This window comes from Alosa sapidissima, chromosome 24, assembly GCF_018492685.1.
Source record: "Alosa sapidissima isolate fAloSap1 chromosome 24, fAloSap1.pri, whole genome shotgun sequence".
NCBI lineage: Eukaryota > Metazoa > Chordata > Actinopteri > Clupeiformes > Clupeidae > Alosa > Alosa sapidissima.
In genome coordinates this window covers 1,649,014-1,669,508 of record NC_055980.1, presented here as the reverse complement: position 1 = coordinate 1,669,508, position 20,495 = coordinate 1,649,014, and the positions used below count along the sequence as shown (strand labels likewise).

At 39.2% G+C, this 20,495-nt stretch overlaps 2 protein-coding genes across 5 annotated transcripts in view; both read right to left on the bottom strand.

The window, feature by feature from the left end:
* The window catches only part of si:ch211-234p6.5, a 46,264-nt gene extending 38,425 nt beyond the window's left edge, over positions 1-7,839 (bottom strand). For 2 of the 4 annotated variants that reach the window (XM_042082775.1, XM_042082780.1), the window contains exon 1: positions 7,538-7,837. In XM_042082775.1, coding sequence (XP_041938709.1) covers positions 7,538-7,572 — 35 coding nt within the window. In that variant the 5' untranslated portion in view covers positions 7,573-7,837. Of the gene's footprint in view, positions 1-7,537 lie in introns of all 4 variants that reach the window. The other 2 variants (XM_042082776.1, XM_042082774.1) reach the window with 2 other exon arrangements.
* Positions 7,840-12,697: 4,858 nt separating this feature from the next.
* The window catches only part of fasn (fatty acid synthase), a 49,078-nt gene continuing 41,280 nt past the window's right edge, over positions 12,698-20,495 (bottom strand). The window contains exons 35-42 of the mRNA XM_042082772.1: positions 20,345-20,436; positions 19,451-19,848; positions 19,146-19,334; positions 17,691-17,918; positions 17,215-17,426; positions 16,006-16,104; positions 14,410-14,661; positions 12,698-13,849 (exon numbers count right to left, since the gene is read on the bottom strand). Coding sequence (XP_041938706.1) covers positions 13,727-13,849; positions 14,410-14,661; positions 16,006-16,104; positions 17,215-17,426; positions 17,691-17,918; positions 19,146-19,334; positions 19,451-19,848; positions 20,345-20,436 — 1,593 coding nt within the window. The 3' untranslated portion in view covers positions 12,698-13,726. The remainder of the gene's footprint in view (positions 13,850-14,409; positions 14,662-16,005; positions 16,105-17,214; positions 17,427-17,690; positions 17,919-19,145; positions 19,335-19,450; positions 19,849-20,344; positions 20,437-20,495) is intronic.

Here is a 20,495-nt window from a genome sequence, read left to right as displayed (position 1 = left end):
ATCACATCGGACCGCGGCTCGCAGTTCACATCGGAATTATGGATGGCCGTTGCCAACAGCCTCGGAGCGCGAGTGCACCGCACCACAGCTTACCACCCGCAAGCCAATGGACTGTGTGAGCGTTTTCACCGCTCACTGAAAGCCGCGTTGCGGGCGAGCCTCCGTGACTTCAGCTGGGTGGATCGTTTGCCTTGGGTGATGTTAGGTTTGCGTGCTGCTCCCAAAGAGGATCTCTCTTCATCTGCGGCCGAGTTGGTCTATGGACAGCCTCTGCGGGTGCCTGGTGATTTCTTGCCTGATGTTACCCACCCATGGTCTGCTAGTGAGCAGCGGCAGGCGCACCTCCATGGTGCCCAGGTTTTTGCGCCAGTGCCCACCTCTCAGCATGGCATGCCACGTTCACAGCTCTTGGCAGGATTGCATATGTGTTTATTCGTCATGATGCTCACTGCAGCCTCTTGCGTCCACCCTATGATGGTCCGTTCCGGGTGCTGGAAACAGGGGACAATTTTTTTGTCCTCGACATCGGGGGCAAGCGAGACCGGGTGTCAGTGGACCGCCTTAAACCCGCTCACTTGGACTTGGACTCTCCGGTGGTGGTTGCCCAGCCCCCACGGTGGGGCCGTCCTCCATCTACCGCGCTTCCACAGTCAACAAACCCTGAGCTTCCTGTTCCTGCGGCCCCAGTGCCTGATGGCCAGAGCAAGTTTGGCCGAGCACTGCGCCCACCTCACCGGATGAACTTGTCTGTCTGTGAATTCTGGGGGGGCATGTGTAGGGGCACCACGTTGTACATAATTCAGTCCCTCCAGGAATTCGCGATGTTGCGATCGCAACAATTAACGCAAATTCAGCAAATCCTCGTGAATTCTGGGCGACCTCGCAATTTTGTCCAAACACCGCAACTTTTTTGCAAATTTGACCAATCATCATTGTTTCCCCGTGAAATTTCACCTACCACAACAGTCCCTCGCGCAGAATATTGAGCCAGATGCCACACTCACTTCTGCAGACACCAGAGACTGCCCTATAACTTGTTCACTCCTCTGCAGTTTTGATGACAATAAATAGAAGGCTAACGTTAATGATCTGCTTTACTTGCATCTCTCAACCTGGTGTTGCTAACCTACCTAGGCTATGAAAGTAAGTTAATTAAGGCCTACTTGGTTTACTGACATTTGAGTAGGCTACAGTATGCAACCCATTGGCAAACGTTTCACCTGGAGATGTCCTTTTAGCTCGTGTCATGTTTGCTAGCTTGTGGGCTCAGTTTGTGTAGTGCTACCAAAATCATAGAAATGAATAACATTGCAATACATTTACCTCTTCTACGATCCAAGAATGATGTCATTCGAGTTATTTTTTAACATTTATTTTAACTAATGACATAGAAAACATCCCGAATTCCATCCACATATCGTAATGCACTATTCAAAAAGTTATTTCCACTCGTAGCCGAACACAGTGAAATGCAAGCTTTCCAATCCACTTAGAAAACGCTACTCTCACGCCCTTAAAGTGACAGGCAGTCAATTAGACTTAAACACCATGTAATAACATTAAAGAAAAGTGTAATCTGATAGTTTAAACCAATATGAAATTACTACTTAGTTGGCTATTAGTAATTATGCAAGTCACAGAATATGAATTATTAAAAAGATATGAACTTAATATGAATTACAACATATATGAATGTATTGAAACATATTGACATGATGCCATCTCTATAGGGGGCTGTCTTTTTTGGACAGTTCTACGAAAGGTTATACTGCTTTGTGAATTTACCCCAGTCAAAGAATTTACACAAATAAAGTAGCCTAGGCCTACTTTGATCTTCTGTAAACCATACTATTTACCTTTACTTATCCTTTTTAATAAGCATCAAGATGATCAGTGTGATTTTGGTCTTAGGCTACTAACCTTAATTGCCCTCAATTCAAATTTTATTTTTTTTAAATCGCAACTATTTTTGCAATTTTCACTTCCTCCCGCAATTTCTTCGCAACAAACAGCTAAAAACACTGCAACTTCCATCGCATTTTTTTAGAAAAGTTGTCGCGAAATCAGGCATTTTAGATCGCAACAATCTCAAAAAATCCTCGCGAAATCCTGGAGGGACTGATAATGTGTTTACTGTGTAGTGTTGTGATGACGTTGAGTGGTGCGACTTGTGTGTAACTTTAAACTGACATGCGAGCAAGTTACGAGGAGTTCGGGCTTTTAAACCTATTCGCTGTGTCCGTGTCTCCCCATAGGGTCGACTCCTTTACAGTCTCTGCATTTATCCCAATCTGTGAATTAGTGAAACACACTCAGCACACAGTGAGGTGAAGCACACACTAATCCCGACGGCGCTCGGGGAGCAGTGAGGGGTTAGGTGCCTTGCTCAAGGGCATTTCAGTCGTTCCTACTGGTCGGGGATTGAATCGGCAACCCTCCGGTTACAAGCCCGAAGCCCTAAAGGCCACGACTGCCCCTCCGCTCCTGTATGCAGGCGAGACGTGTAGTAATAATTTATTTTACTGTAAGGTAAAACCTCATATCTCAAAAGCCCTCAAATATAAAATATCATTAAAATGTGTTTTGGTATTCCTCACAAGGACGATCTAATGTTCCGTTTCTAATAGCCCTGTTGAGAGAAGCTAGAGGAGTGACGGGAGAGAAAGTGCATGTTTACAGGGCTTGTCAATGTTATGTGGCCTAGAAGCTATCTTGCATAGCTTGGCTACGCTATGTGTAGAAATAAAATATTCCTTAATATTTCAGTTAATCTTAGTTTGCTAAAAAGGCACAAATATTTCTGTAGATGGCAATAACACATTCTACTTTTTTGCCAAATAAATGAAAAGCATGTTGAAATCATCAATGTCTTCAGTCTTGTGGTCAAAATCTCACCTTTCCTCATAGATGGTCTTAATGATGCTTAAAGTCAAGTCAAATTCTTTCAGTTTGTGCATGATTACATGATATAACTTCTACCACTGCACAATAGAGAGTGTCCTCACTTTTGGGTGCACAGTGTGTTACCCCAGCTGCACTGCAGCAGAGAGGAGACGACTCAACAAAGTCACCAAGACGGCTCAGTGGATCGTTGGCTCCCCACTCCCAAGCCTGGATGTGGTCTACTCAGCCGTCTCCTCCAACGGGCCACAAAAATACAGAGTGATCCCACTCACCCAGGTAACTCTCTCTCTTCACCAGACTCCCGTCTGGCAGACTCAGTGTAATACAAGCCCGCACAAACAGACTCAAACACAGCTTCTTTCCCATGGCAGTGAAGGGACTGCTGAACCATGAACATACTGCAATCTTATCTGCACTTTAACCTGTTGTTGTTGTACTGATTTTATACAGATTTGTATACATATTCATTTATTTTTCATAGCTGAGGGATTACTGCCAAACGAAATTTCATTGTATCTTGTGTGCAATGACAATAAAGCTTCTTATCTTATCTATAACTATACTAATACTGTAGCCTAAATGGTGGATAATTAAGTTATACATCAAATGCTGAAGTATGGTATTTCTGAAGTGTTAAAGATTAAAAGAAAAAATAACAACAAGAACCGTACAGAACCAAAAACCGTGACCCTAAAACCGTGATACGAACCGAACTGTGGGTTTTGTGAACCGTGCCACCACTAATCCTCTGTGACAGTACTGTTTCAAACCCAATCAAAGTGCAGACACCACATCTGGAAACCACAGTTTCCAGTTGATTTTTTTCTCATTCTTGCGCTCAACAACTATACTTGTGCAAAACAGTCTACACAGTCTGTACACAATGCAAACAATGTCAAAAGTCATAATCCACACTGTCCATACACACTATCATACACCACCAATATGTGCCCGTACAAATCTTTATTTGACACTTCAAAAAAGTGGAATCTAATCTTTAGAAGACAAATCTGCAACAGCAGAGAAAGTATACTTTGAGGACATCCAAGCACAATCACATGTGTGTCTGTGTATGTGTATGTGTAATGTATATATGTCCCTGTGTGTGTATTTGTGTGTATGTGTGTGTGTGAGTCTGTGCAAGCCTGAATGTGTGTGATTTTGTGTGTGTGTGTAAGTATATGTCAGTCCCTCGAATTTGCGATGTTGCGATCGCAACAATTAACGCAAATTCAGCAAATCCTCGTGAATTCTGGGCGACAGCGCAACTTTTTCGCAAATTTGACCAATCATCATGGTTTCCCCGTGAAATTTCACCTACCACAACAGCCCTCGCGCAGAATATTGAGTCAGATGCCACACTCACTTCTGCAGACACCAGAGACTGCCCTATAACTTGTTCACTCCTCTGCAGTTTTGATGACAATAAATAGAAGGCTAACGTTAATGATCTGCTTTACTTGCATCTCTCAACCTGGTGTTGCTAACCTAGGCTATGAAAGTAAGTTAATTAAGGCCTACTTGGTTTACTGACATTTGAGTAGGCTATAGTATGCAACCCATTGGCAAACGTTTCACCTAGAGATGTCCTTTTAGCTCGTCATGTTTGCTAGCTTGTGGGCTCAGTTTGTGTAGTGCTACCAAAATCATAGAAATGAATAACATTGCAATACATTTACCTCTTCTACGATCCAAGAATGATGTCATTCGAGTTATTTTTTAACATTTATTTTAACTAATGACATAGAAAACATCCCGAATTCCATCCACATATCGTAATGCACTATGCAAAAAGTTATTTGCACTCGTAGCCGAACACAGTCAGATGCAAGCCTTCCAATCCACTTAGAAAACGCTACTCTAAGTGGCAGGGAAGTGGCAGGCAGTCAATTAGACTTAAACAACACGTAATAACATTAAAGAAAAGTGTAATCTAATAGCCTAGTTTAAACCAATATGAAATGACTACTTAGTTGGCTATTAGTATAAGATTCATATTCAGAATATGAATTATTAAAAACATATGAACTTAATATGAATTACAACATATATGAATGTATTGAAACATAGTGACATTATGCCATCTCTTTAGGGGGCTGTCTTTTTTGGACAGTTCTACGAAAGGTTATACTGATTTGTGAATTACCCCAGTCAAAGAATTTACACAAATAAAGTAGCCTAGGCCTACTTTGATCTTGTGTAAACCATACTATTTACCTTTACTTATCCTTTTTAATAAGCATCAAGATGATCAGTGTGATTTTGGTCTTACTAACCTTAATTGCCCTTAAATCGCAACTATTTTTGCAATTTTCACTTCCTCCCGCAATTTCTTCGCAACAAACAGCTAAAAACACTGCAACTTCCATCGCAATTTTTTACAAAAGTTGTCGCGAAATCAGGCATTTTAGATCGCAACAATCTCAAAAAATCCTCGCGAAATCCTGGAGGGACTGATATGTGCATGTAGTATATGTGTGTGTGTGTGCGTGTGTGTGCCTGTGTCTGTGCAAACTTGTGTGCACTGTTTCACTAAGATAAGTATACTTGGGTGACATGTATTCCAAATGATGTGTATTATTAGTTGAAGAACATGTTTGGAAACAATATTAAACATAAAGTATCAAAATGTGTCACAGAACACAGGTAAATGCTATCCTAACAATGTTTAAATATATCCACAATATATATCTAGGGTCAAAGATATTGAAATGTATCACCTGGAGAGAAGAAATACTCTTTTCTGATTGGCTGGTGGGGTGGCTATTCATTTTGAATAACAAGACACCTTTGAAGTAGATCTGGTAAAAAATGTTTAATCACCGTTCCATATCAATGCTTATGAACGGGAACTACAGTATAACAACCATAGTAGGTTGAGGCTGGAAGCAGGCTTCGCAACAATGGAATCAACTGTAAACAAGTTAACTCTACACACCATCATAGGGCCAAAGAAAGTTGTACAACAAACTGAACAAGTTGGCTTCTTTTTAAACGGAACCTACGCTGCAGGGAGTTCTTTGCCTCTCGCCCTCGTCCATTAATTCCGTATAACAGGACACCTCGGCGGCCGTTATCCCTATCAGTTGCAGTGCTCCCTATGAATTGAATTTAATGAAATGTGGCTTGCTGAAGACTGTGGTAATGATGCAGCATCTTCAACTTCGACATGAACTTTTCATGAACCTTTATATCACAAAACAGTGGTGCAGAAAAGTCTTCAGGAAGTGAAATATGTCAGTAGCAGCACCACCTATGGGTGGAAATTTGCTGTGTGTTCAAAGAGGCAAGGGCCAGTAACAGAACAGTTTGGCTTTAAGTCTGTTTCCACCAAAAAAAAACACTACAAGGGAAATTAATGATTATCAGCAAACCTCTTCTTTGGCTTAGTAGACTAAGCTGGACAGTTAGAGTGTTACTTATATTACAGTATATCAAGGACTGTGTACCTGTTATACATTAGTTACATCACTGATGAGCTGCTGATGTATTCCAAAGGTGCTGTTGAAGTGCTTTGACTGACTGACAAACATAATCTGGTTTCTCTTGTTCCCTTGTTCATGAATTTGAGTTTTAAAGCTTATGCTTGTAGTAATCACATGGCAGGAGAGTCTAGACACACCAAACACACCAGTACCAAGCATATTTCACAACACTAAAAACACACCATTACCAAGCATATTTCTATCGTGTTTCTTGCTGTTTGAGATAAGTGCTATAATGTATTCCACAACAGAACCAAAGAGGCAGAAAATGAAAAAAGAAATGTTCTGAATATTTGAAAGCCCCCTCACTACACCCACACACTGGATTTCATCACATAACCCTGTTGTTAAATCTATGAAACAATGAGTGCATACAGCATTGGTTGTACTGTGCATTACATAGTTTGAGACCTCATCTAAGAGATTCAGAGCAGTACATGAAAACACTTGGCCTACAGTAATTATAACACATTTTACTTTAGAGATTAGATATCCTCATAGTATTTCATGATTTTTTATTTATTCAATTTTACTTAAACTGTTACTTTTAAAGCTAATAACATAACATCAGCAAACCTCTTCACAAATACGTCTCTTCAGAATGTCCTGTTTCAGATTCCTGACAAAATGCTACTTGCCCCATAATCTTTATCCCGTTTTGATATATATTGAAGATATCCATTCATGAAAATACAATCAGAAATGTAAGTTTGGCTTGCTTGCAAACCTAAAAATATTAATTAAACCAGTTAAAACGATTAACTCTCAGTTTTAAAAGTGATTATTGGTCGTATTTATTATTTTTTTCAAGGTGGGTCATTTCTGGTCTTTTTTTCGGCATGGTAAGCAGAGCATTCAGCAGCTCCAGTGAAAACAATTAGCCATATAATGCCTCAGCATCTAGTATTTATGAGTCCACACCATATTAGTTATGTAGCTGATGCCTATTCCTATATCAAAAAGGACACTGGCTTTAATTTTATGAGATAATAATACACTATACCTGAACCTATCAAACTTAAGATACTATATTTCCACCTCACTCTACTTTAAATGTTTGTTTAACAGTCTTTCTGTTACTGTTAGCATTTTAAGTTGGAAGCATTATCTACATGTATATATGGTATATTTAGCAAAATTAATTGTACCTTTCAGTAGAATGTTCATTTGATGTCCACCACATTATGTTTCTTCAACAGGAATGGCTAATGCATTCATCCAGTCTTTCTCCGTCCTCTGCCTACACTCTCTATGAAGGCGAAATCTATTTTGTTTCCCAACAGTAGTCCCTCTGTCTACCATTTATCCCATGCCCAGCTGTTTGGCTCCACCCCCACCTAACACACATGCCACTTTGACTAGATTCACATATTTTTGTGCCATCAGTAATCCAGAGACTCAATCAAAAGTAAAATATCAACATATTCAGTCTGTTAAGATTGTATTTATAATTACTTAATAATACATGTTATTATTAGTAGTATTAGTTTAAAACCACAAGTCATACTACCCAAGGCCATCTGTTGCTTTTGCAACTCTTTCTTAGTCTCAAGTCTTACTAGTCTCAACACAACAGTATAAACAGTGTGAACTTCTTGAACTACAAAAGTGAGATTAAAAACGTATTACACTGTATCACAGTTTGTGTGTGTGTGCGTATGTATGTGTACATATGTGTCAGTTAAATTAATAAAAATAAATGTAATGTGTGTGCAATGTTTTCCTACGATGCAACAAAAAAATACTTTGGTCACACCCAAATGCACGTCTGATGACACCTAAGTGCATGACAAATTTCTAAACTGTAAGGGTCTTAAAGCCACTGTTCCTTATCACCCTAGTGGAGCTACATGCTTGTTTAGTTTCATGTGTGCCGGTGTTACGGTGTCCCGCAAAATTTCTTGGAAACAGGAGATGCTTTATTAGTAAATGGTTTGTTCATCATTTGTAAAGTATTGCTCATACATTATTTCTCATTAGTAAAGCATTCGTAGGCCTACACAGTTATAAATTGTTTGTTTATAGTAAATAAGACTATATCTTACCAATAATGTAATAACATAATTACATAACTGGCTTTATTACATTAAAATTATAATGGTATTGGTCATTATTACATTATTGGTTGTTATTACATTACTGGCTGCTACACAAGATAAGAGCTTAAAAGAAAAAGTGGTAAAATTACACAAAAAATAGCCTAGGCCTCAAAGGTAATATATGTGGTATTTAACAGTGGACACTATTAAAGGAGTACGGAAGCTTATTGCTGCCACACTAAAATAATAAAAAGGCTCAGTATTATGTAATTACGTGAAAAGTTTACAAGGATACAAGGAAGTTTATTGTCACATGCATATAGTTACTGGAAGTAAGAAATGTCTGGTGTCAGCCTATTTGTGCATTTATGGGGGGGGGGTTTAAGGTGGGGGGAGGATTGGGATTGGGCGGGGGGCACCAACAAGGAGCACCCAAGAGCAACAGGGGCAAGGAAAAACTCCCTTCCTCATGAGACAATGTGCTGTGTATTGGGGGGGGGGGGGTCAGTGTGCTGTAAGTATGTTGGGGATGTGTGTTGGAGAAGCTTCCTGATGAAATAATGTGCTGTGTATGTAGGGGAGGGGGGGGGAGTGTACTGCAAGTATGGTGAAGGGACTTACTATTGCAAGCAGAGTACTGTATGTATGATGTATGTGAGTGATGACAGTGAAGATGTGTGTGTGGGCGGGAGGGGAGTGGAGCAGTGACTGTGTGTGTGTGTGTAGTATTATGTAATTACGTGAAAAGTTTCTTGTTATAACAATATCTTCAAGATATGTATCACGTTATTACATGAAATTATCACGTTATTTCATGATAGGCCTACTGATATTTTCACGTTATAACGTGAAAATATCATGTTATTTGAAGATATGATATTTTTACGTTTTTACAAGATATATATCACGTTATTGCATGAAATTATCACGTTATTCAAGATAATGAAACTAAACGAAACGAGAGGCAAGAATAGGATATGCTCGTTTACATGACTCAATCAAATTCTATTTTAAGCTCGGTTTAAGACATTCTCGTTATTGAACACGGAATCCTCCCGACTCTCCCGATTGGCACTCCGCTAGCCTACTGCACACAGGTGCAGACTGGACAATACTTGGGTGTTCGCATACGCTATAGGCCTATAAATATCATCCACTGTGTTCAATAATGAGAATGTCTTGCGAGCTTAAAATAAAATTTGTTTAGTCGTGTAAACGAGCATATCCTATTCTTGCCTCTGGTTTCATTTAGTTTCATTATCTTGAATAACGTGATAATTTCATGTAATAACGTGATATATATCTTGTAAAAATGTAAAAATATCATATCTTGAAATAACATGATATTTTCACGTTATAACGTGAAAATATCAGTATCATGAAATAACGTGATAATTTCATGTAATAACGTGATAAATATCTTGTTAAAACATGAAAAAGATATTGTTATAACAAGAAACTTTTCACGTAATTACATAATACTGAGCCTTTTTATTTCTTTTAGTGTGGCAGCAATAAGCTTCCGTAAAGGAGGATATTGACCTAAAGTGTGTTGAAACATGATACCAAGTGTGAAAGTATGTCTCATAGTTCATCATGGCTTGTCCCCTGCACTCCGAAATCTGGCGCTAGTTAGCCGATGCTACCAACAGTTTTTCGATGGGGTTGCGTCAGGCATCGGCCTAGCCATGCAAATAAATCACTGTTTTACACCATTTACAAGGTTCAAAGTAGCTCCACACTTCATTGGTAGACTTCTGAGGGCCTTGACATTTAAAACGAGACATTGAGAACTTTGAAAAGGCACTGGTAGTTTATTTACAAGACGATTTATACAGACAGTACCTTCAGGAAGTTTACCGTTCGCCGCCATCTTGAATTTAGTCACGATAAGTCGAGCGACGAGTACAAATGAACAGGTATGATAAGGGATCAGATTCCAAAAATAATTCTGTGGAAATGCATGGATTCCAGTTGCTTCAAGTGAGCTTGTTTTTGAATAAGTTCACTGGAAGTTTGCCATTATTGGCTAAATGTGGTGGCAAATCACGGTGAAGACATTTGCCACTATTGGCAAACTTCTCATTGTTGCACAATGACAATAAAGTTGAATCTAATCTAGCCTACTTTAAGAGAAAATACGTGACAAATGTCAATATGTTTTTCCTTGACCGGCCCAAAAGTGAAGCGGCCCACCGATAATTCTCCCGATTCTCCACCCCGGGCCTGGAGATGATAGGTACTGACTCAATAAAAGATTTATAAAATAATGTCATTCATTTTTGTGCATACATCCCAGATTGCAAGAGGCTGGCGGTCCGCTGGCATTTTGCTCATTGGTTCTCTGGCGGTCCGCTGGCGAGTTGCAGACAAATTGCTCAATATTTTGCCACTACTGGTTTAAAATATTTTTTATTTGTTCAGTTATACTCCATATATAATTGTAATAACTTTTCTTAATATTCATGACAAGTTAAATTTAAAGAGATGGTGGTCCAACGGCGGACCACAAGTGGCACGCCGCCAGCGGCATAGCCTACCACCAGCGGTCCGCTATCTGCCAATCTGATTTTGCTATTTGGGCATTAAATGAATTCATTTTTCTTAAAAAGTAGAGACACTGTTGGACCTTCTTATAGATGGCTTCTGAATTAGTCTGGGAACTCAGTTTATTATCTAGCACCATTCCGAGATATTTCTCAACTAGCTCCACCTCCAGTCCCCTTATCCCAGTAGGCTTGGAGTAGGGGAGACCGGGGCTGGTTGGAACACTTTTCACTCTCGGTTATATTTCTCCGTCTTACAATGCGTTGAAATGGTCAAATTGTGATTAACTGAAAGCTTGGGATCTCCGCTACAAAATGTATACATTCAATGTCAACAAATGATCCCTTGTTTTGAGTTATTTATGATTAAAGTGGTGTTGTGCATGTGTGCCAACCTGCCCCATGCACGGGGTTGGTTGGAACACCTATGTTATAGTCCTTTGCAGTACTCCTTTTGGTTTTGTTTGAAGTGCTCATCTATAATCACTGCCTGTAGGGCTTTGCTGATGTCTTTCCTGTGTGTTTTTCTTCAGTAGGGCCCACCGTCAAGATCAATTTGCTCCCTACCGATTTTTTTTAACTTCAAATGTTTAAATTTGTCTGAAATGCTTCCAAATGTAAAACTATGTTCAGTAATTACAATAACAATGTTAAAATAAAGATTGATGATGTTTTTATGCATAAAATACAAAAGTTTATAGATTTGTCACAAAATAGCCATAGGGAATGTATGTGCCAACCAACCCCAAAATCAGTGTGCCAACCTGCTAGGTCAAACTTTTTTGCACAAATGCTGTTAGCCTGCTAATATCAGTCACCTCAGGTTTTCAAACTTCATTTTAAATTATAGAGGAGTCCCCTAGCAATCAATTATAATCAATCTTTTTTTTATATCCCTAACTATTACCCTTCTAAGATGTATTTAGTGGGAGGTGCATATTCTAAGTTTTGACACTACAAAATTAAAAAGTTGTTCTCACCTAAAGGGTTAAGGACCTGGAGACCAGTTACATACGTGAGTTTACGCTACTCAATAAGGCCGTCAATTTAGTGTTGGAATTTTGTTGCAGCTCCCTCTAGTAGCCTGGATATTAACAGTGTTTCAACCTGCCCCTGTTCCAACCAGCCCCGGTCTCCCCTAGATGCAGACTTCCTAAAATCAAATCACCATATCCTTGGTTTTGGACACGTTCAAGATAGGACTCCTCACACCAAGAGACAAAGTCATTCACCACTGGGCAATGCTCTAGTTTCCCTCCCTTAAGCAGACTAATTATGACAGAGTCATCGGCATCGCTAACTTAGATATCCATCTGATTGTTTCTCGTCTGGTTTCCTCTCCTTGCTCGTTTCAGGCCATCAGTGAGTCTCTTCACCATAGTAACTTTACTCTGACTCGACTTGCATGCACAGAATGCAAATTTCACTGGCTGAGTAGCAGCAGGCAAAATGATGGTTCCTGAGGCTACTGAAGTAAATGCTGTTATCCTACAAAACATTTAGTGCAGCTTTGAAATCTTACGTGAAAATCTAAATTAGGCTATTATGGTCCGGGTCCGGATAGGATCACGTCAGGGTCCGGACTCGGACTGCCATTTGACGACCTCTGGTGTACACTTTTCAACTTTACAATTCACCATTTCTAAAAGGTAATTATTTGAGTATTACATGAAAGGGTCTTATGGAGTAAACGAGAGTAAAAACAGGACACATCAGACTGAACTGTTAGTGGTAGCATTTAATTGAGACTAGTGCAATAAATACTTGAAAAATTACAATAAAAAAATAAAAATGAATTACAAACCTTTTGACAACTTGTGCAGCAATTCACAACACTAAATCAGAAGTTGATGCATTCGTCATAGACTTGCCGAAAAGTCTCAGAAAGACCAAGAGACTAGTGCCAGAAGTAACTAATCCCACTTTGTTGTATTCAACCATAAAAAATAAAATATGGTACTTACACATTTCTATGACTTTGACAGAGCAGTGTTAATCTACAAGAAAAATCACAGCTATATGCCTAAAAGTTGACCTATAGTGACTGAATTAATTCCACAGGTGCCTTTCACATATACATCACAACATTCACTGTGGATAAAAAATAGTCCATTTTTGGGTAAGCTCACTATGCAAAACATTACAAGTTATCCTATTGATTAGATAGATAAGCAATTTAAAGCGGCATTGTTTACCAATTATACATGTAACAGACCAAATACTTCTTTTCAAATAATAGTTATTGACCCACTTACAACTGTTCCTTTCAACAGTGTACCATGTAAACTTCAAGAAAAAAAACAAGATTTTGGGAATGATGAATGGGAATCACTGCAAAAACATGATGCAATAGGGATGTGTATGACTAATGATACCTGTAGAGGATTATTCTTTAAACTGGATCCCTTTTTAAGAGACACAGTCATCTTTATTGATCCCTTTTCAAGAGACACATTAATCTTCTACAACTGTTGATGCACTCAGTTCATGCTGACATGATATTGACATACTCCATTTGTGCAAGACTTGCATTAAATCAACATAAAATGTAACAATGCAACACCTGTAACAAGACTACCCAAATCCTTGTTTGAGCAATTAAAGAGAAACAATCTAGAAGCCAGAGATGAGTTTTTGGTCACAAATAGAGAAATGATGTTGGGGAACTGAGATGATCTCACAAGGTGATGTTTAGGAAGCATGCTGGAATGACGAGTAAGCTGTCAAATAAAGCCAGTATGTCAGCCCTCCCTTACATGGTAATGGGTTTCAGTGAGCTGTGGATAATACCAGTGATGGACTCCACGCCTTCACCTTCCAGGAATGTGTGGTGATCGCCTTCAATGACCTGAACGGACACTTTCCCATCACAGACCTGTCAGGGATAAGACACAACTTAACAAAGTTAAAAAAATAAAACAAAATAACTAAATATATATATATATATATATATATATCAATATATATCATAACATAACAGTCTGAAAGGAGACTACCAGAGACTAGTGTCTCCTAGACTAAGGGTCACATGTCTCAATGGTGCATACACATGAGAAAATACTCGCTGGGAAAACGTGTATCTCTGTAAAATATAACTTGCCATCTTAAGACAATGCACAAATTGCCATCAACAAGAAGAACTCACATTAATGCAAGCTTAAAAGTCCATACATTGATCATTGTGTTCTTGCACACATATGTTTATTGTGTAGGCCTGCTGCTGTAACTGATCTATAGCCATCCTGCCAGTTATACAGGAAAGTCACTTAAAACAATATTTAACTGAATTTAACTGTACAGAGCCGGATATTAAAAGTGGTTTTGCTCATTTAACAGATTCAGCACTCACAAATAATTTAAACTGTTTTATTTGTACACTTTTTTTTTCTTCAGAAAACAATTATCTGCTATAATGTAAAATATCTGAAATATCACCTCATGGAGCTTGTAGTCTGCCCCAAGGCCTTCTCCGTAATCGCTACTGGTCTTGGCCTTCAGCAAGGTGATGGTGCCATGGTATTTGGTGGCAGGTACATAGCTGTCTGCAGCTTTCAACTTATGGTAGAAGGTGGAAGCAGCAAAGTGTAGTGATTGGCGGCTGATGTTCTTGTGGCTGGAGGTGATTAGGTCTACAGCCACATTCACTCTTGCTTCCAAGTCGGACAGTGGCAAAAGAGTCTCCAACAGCTAGTAAAAGACAGATTTTTCACTTTTAGTTCATTCACAGTAATCTTTGCAAAAATTAAAATATCTTTATAATTAGTAGACAGGATATACATTCATTCTTTTTGCCATGAGAATGTATTTTTATAACCTCCCCAAAAATGTATTTTAGTATATGACTTTGCATTCATCTTAGTCGTACTTATCTAATTGTGGTCTACATTTTCAGCATTATGTCTGCAAGAAATGCTACTACTAGCCTCGTTTGACACCACCGCATATCTCAATTACGATTGAGAGTGGCTCTGGAAAGGCTCCATTGACTTCCAGGGGCGTAACCAGCAGTGAAATGAAACTTAAATTGGTGCATTAAACTTATCGTATCTGTCATCATATAAAGCCCGCCCGCCCTATGCCAGACAAGCAATTGTGATTGGTGCCTGTTGTTTTTGGAATGTTGGAAGAGGGTGTCACAATGGCCTATGGGGGATGCCACGGCACGGTTTGTGGGCCACGCCAACAGTGCAGTTTTGGTATTTTAATATATATTTAAAAAAAAAAAAAAAAAAAACCTACAGATTCAAACAATTACATATATTTTGCCTATAGACAAAAAAAAATGGTAGCGTGACTGATTGACTAGGCTTAGTTTTTAGCTATAGGGTAGTTTTCAACTGCTTGGTAGAAGGCTTGGTAGAAGCATAATCATAGTCTCAAATGAAGGGTAACTCTGAAGTGTTATTATTGGTATGTCAGGGGTTCTGATATAGAGGGACTACACAAAATATGGAATAATTACATAAAAGTCTCTATTTTTGGATTTTTGTTGGGTTCAATGGGTGTGTATAAGATGGACTATAGGTTGCAGCGGTGTGAGGGCCCATGCACTGGTTTTCTGTAGGTGTCTGGTGAATGTCTAACGTTTGTGTAGTTTGCACAGCACAATGATATAACGTTTGCAAATCATAAGTTACAGATGTACCGCGGTTCATGTCGGTTCAATAATATACCGTGTACCGTTGCATCCCTAATTCTTTCACATGTTGAGTTACTCCAGTCTAGATTTTTTGATGTTAAATCACTCCTATATTGCTATCGTCTATCCAAAGTAAAATACCTGTTTCGAAGTTAACTGATGGTCAAATCAACCAAAACTCTGATATTGTTTGTACCTCCAAGTGGTCTGTGACCTATGTTTGTGTGAAAGAATGGCCTCCTTGCTAGACTGACCTGCAGTGTGAATTCAAATTCGCCAACAGGTTCATCTGGGCTCTCCCAGGCTATGGTACTGCCACAATAAGGATATGTTTGGGGAACATACAATATATGATTGAGGTGTACCTGTAAGAATTGTATGGGTCTTTTTACCTTGTTGTACTCAATTCCTGTGAACTGCTGGATGAAGGCACAGAGGGCCTCGGTCTCAGCTTCTGACTCTTTGCCAGGGGTCAGCTTTGCTCTGTAGCTCTGCACAGGGGTAGAAGAAATGATAGATATAAATCCAATACGTAGCAATACGTTGCTATAGAACATTTAAAACTTTGATGTGGTGGACTACTTGTTTCTCAGCGCAAGCCACAAAATGGTGACAAATTGATTTTAGAAGTTTATTTTTCACATGCTTGACCTCTGTAGAAAGCTGTGATGTACTGGCACAGAGCCCTAGCACCAGGTCTTGTGAAGCGGTGTGTAAAAGTAGATCAATATAGAAGAAAAGATGAGTAGATTACATAGTTATTTGTAAAGGTATGTCCATGCGTTTGGCAAAATGCCCTATGGAGACTCCATATAGGACTTTTGGTTACCCAAAATGTATACTGAAAATAAAAGGCTTGGTAGAAGCATAATCATAGTCTCAAATGAAGGGTAACTCTGAAGTGTTATTATTGGTATGTCAGGGGTTCTGATATAGAGGGACTACACAAAATATGGAATAATTACATAAAAGTCTCTATTTTTGGATTTTTGTTGGGTTCAATGGGTGTGTATAAGATGGACTATACACCTGCACAACTTATATTCAATAACACAACAGGGACATTCTATTTCTATGGATTCTTGTGGTTATTTCAAGACCCAATATGCTGCATCCACTTATTGCTAAGGATTCACACAGTGTAAGGTAGGGAAGCACCAAAGGTGGAGGAGGGGGAGGAGGGCATTTTTGATTAAATTTAATTGAGACATAGTAAGATTCATTTGACAATGTAAAGCACTATACAGATTGTACATGAAGGTTGTCATGTATGGATCCCCAACAGTCCAAGCTCAAATGGTGTATAATATTACTATGCTACTGTACATAGCAATGTGGTGCATACAATTGATTTAGAATGTTGGGGGGAGTGGGGTAGGCTTCACACAGTCTCATACAAGAACAAACATTTTATAAAATTTCTGTTGTTCAAATACTGTATTCATGTGAGCAATATTAATATTTGAACTCATAGACCATATACATTATTTGTACGTTGTATCATTGCTGAAATTGGGCTACTTAAGCCCTTAGGTATAAACTAGAATGAAAATCGTATAGGGGACATCAAATTGCAGTCAAGAGCTATAGACTCTACTCACCTGAGTATAGGCTGCCACATAAGAGTGGGAGCCATCAAACAAAAATAGGTGCTCAACTGGGTAGCCAGCTTCTTGAAGTTGAGAGGACATCTCAAAGGCTACACAAGCACCAAAGGAATAGCCAGCAATTCGGTAAGGCCCCTCTGGCTGCACCTGCTGCACACACTTAAGGTAATACGCAGCCATACTGTGAATGCTGTCCAATGGAGCAGCTGTAGAAGAGAGATAGAAGTAGTAACAAGAAAATTAATTGTCTAATCTAAACAATATAAAAAACAAAAGTGACAATGGCAAAGCTTAAGGATGAGAGAATCACAATAACACACACCCCTTTACCCAACAACCTATACCCCAGAACATTACATACACATCTATATACATACGTGTGTGTGTGTGTGTGTGTGTGTGTGTGTGTGTGTGTGTGTGTGTGTGTGTGTGTGTGTGTGTGTGTGTGTGTGGGGGGGGCAATCCCTTACCTTTTGTACATTGCAGCCCATAACAGGGCACACTGAGCTTGCTAGAGAGGGTGCGTAATGCAGAAATGGAACCCTCAATAGGATGGACCAAGAAGAGAGGCCTCTCATTGCTCTGGACCGAATTGAGTGGAGTGACCGTGGGTCCATCTGGGTTCACTAACATCAAACTAAGATCTGACTCCAGCAGAGCCCGTGGGCTGAATTTCTTTGATGACTGCTGCCGAGACTCTGGAGGGAAAATAAATATATCCATTACTGTATGTATGTCTAGAGAGATTAGTGATGTTATCATTGAAATAAATTCAATTGTTTCAGTTCAAGTAAATTAGAGTAATCTACCATGTATTTACATCTGTGAACATGGGTAGTTTCATGATCAGGGTAAGCTCTTGACATTTTCCGCATACATGCCTGTGTGCCTCAAAATAACTATATTTTAACTCTAAATAACTGTATAACTCTTTGTTGTCATTAATGACTAGACTTAGGAGTATCTTGAAAATTGGAAAAAGAAGAAGTACAAAATACCATTTGTTGGCAACCTGTGTATATTTTACTGTGAGCAGAAAACTGGACCACACTAGGCCATTCTGTAATATGTTACAACTGTGATGTTGAAGAAAGCAGAGAATTATCATAATTTCAATGGAAATGGCGCATATTTGAAATGTGGTCCAAATTCTCGTGAGCTCTGGAAAAAATTAAGAGACCACTGCACATTTTTCTGATGTCATCTTACGGTTGCTGAGTGACATTCAAATGAGTTGACGGTCATATTCAAATTGCAGTGGTCTCTTTTGAATATGACCATCAACTCATTTGAATGTCACTCAGCAACCAATCATCAAAAAGAATGTGCAGTGGTCTCTTAACTTTTTCCAGAGCTGTAAGGTCAGAAATATAGGGGACTTGGTTGAATTTACTGAATTGTGCTTTTCATGTGGTAACAGAGAAGAGAAAAGTATCATTATTTTTATATTTTTATATAAATGCAAGATGCTTGTGGAAAATGCCCTTCTAGAATTGTCACACCTTATTTTTTCCTCCCTTCACATTCTGTCGCCCTTTATTTATAACTACCATGGCTTTTGATGGATGCAACTGAAGTTGAACTGCCAAACTGCCACATTTCCCTGGAATGACCCTCACAGGCAGATAAAACCCATACTCAATAGCTTTGCATCACTTAATGGAAATATTTGAATTTGGCAAGCGAAAACCAGTGTTGCATGTGTGAGTGTGACCACAAAATGCACATTGATTGTTTGACATTGGCTGTGGATTATACTGGTGAACCCTCAGCAGATATTAGGTTGCCACAGGAGTGCCAAACTAGGGGGCAAATAAGTAAACATTCTGTAACTTCAGTGTAGGCCCAACCTTGTTAGTTAGAATAAACTACGTGAGTAACAACAAAATGTAATCATAAAAGACAATTCAGCCTCAAACACATACCTTCCTTGTCTCCTGGCTGAGAATTAAGTTCCTTTAACTTGTTGATGGTTAGCTGACGAATCTCACGCATTCCCATGACAATGTCATAGTCACGTTCCAAAGTCTGCCGCACCTCCACACCCATTAGTGAATCCAGTCCAAGATCTGCCAGTGAAGCATCAGCATTCAGGCTGCTCACATCACGCACACCTAAGACGAAAACAGAGATAAGAAACACAAGAAGAACAAATGCAAAATTACACAATATGTTCTATGTTTATTTAAAAAAATTTAAAATAGTTATTACAGAATGAGATGGTACCTACCCAGTATGTGTGCCACTGCTTCTACCAGGTCCTTCTGCCCACCAGCTTCTCCTTTTACTGCAATTACTTTCTCTACCATCACAAAACTAGACATCACAGGTCTAGACTGGCACAAGAATCTATCCAGTACCTCCATACAGGAAGAAATACGCTGGGGCATGGTGCCACCAATAACTGTGTCATTGCCCCCCATGGTCTCTAGAACAACTCCAACATCTCCAATAGCACCCCACTGGATGGCTAGGGCAGGTAGGCCATCATGACGCCGGCGTTCACAGAGTCGTTCCATTGCAGAATTGGCAAAACCATAGTTGCTCTGGCCAGCATTACCACGGCCACAGCTAACAGAAGAGAAGGCCACAAAATGCTTAAGATCTGGGCAGTGCTGTCTGGTCACCCTGAGAGGAAAAAGCAAGAAGTTGATCAGCAATGGATAGAAATTTTTACGCTGGTTCAAGTCACTTGTTTCTTTTCACCACTAATCAATTTTAACACAAAATGGTTGGATGGATTTCTTCTTATATGTATATTTTTAACACAGAACAGGGGTACTGAGTGAGATGGTAAAGAACCTTCTAGGGTAGATCTTTTAAAAGTGTCTGATAGCCTAACTTCAGGCACATAAAATGTCCTTGATTTAAGCCCTGTAATAGGCCTAGTCTTACCTATGTGTGGTGCTACTGTGTTGAAACTACAAATATCACATACATTGCCTGAGCGCAATGTATCTGTGAAGGGTATACCCTACTGTGGCAAAACATTACCCTTCATTACAGCATTCAATTAACAGTTTTGCAAACCAATTACCATATCAAAACACCATTAAAAAATTACAATTGTGTCAAAAACATGACCAGAGAGTCAACAACAACAAAAAAAGCTCCTTATGGGTACCTGTCAAGGTGGATTGTTCCATGGTATTTTGGTTTGTTGACATCGAGATAATGCTCTGGAGAGAGATTTTCCAACATTCCATCTTTCAGAACCTTGAAGAAAAGAACACTTCCATTTTATGCTTCAGTGCAATCTACCTAAATACACATTA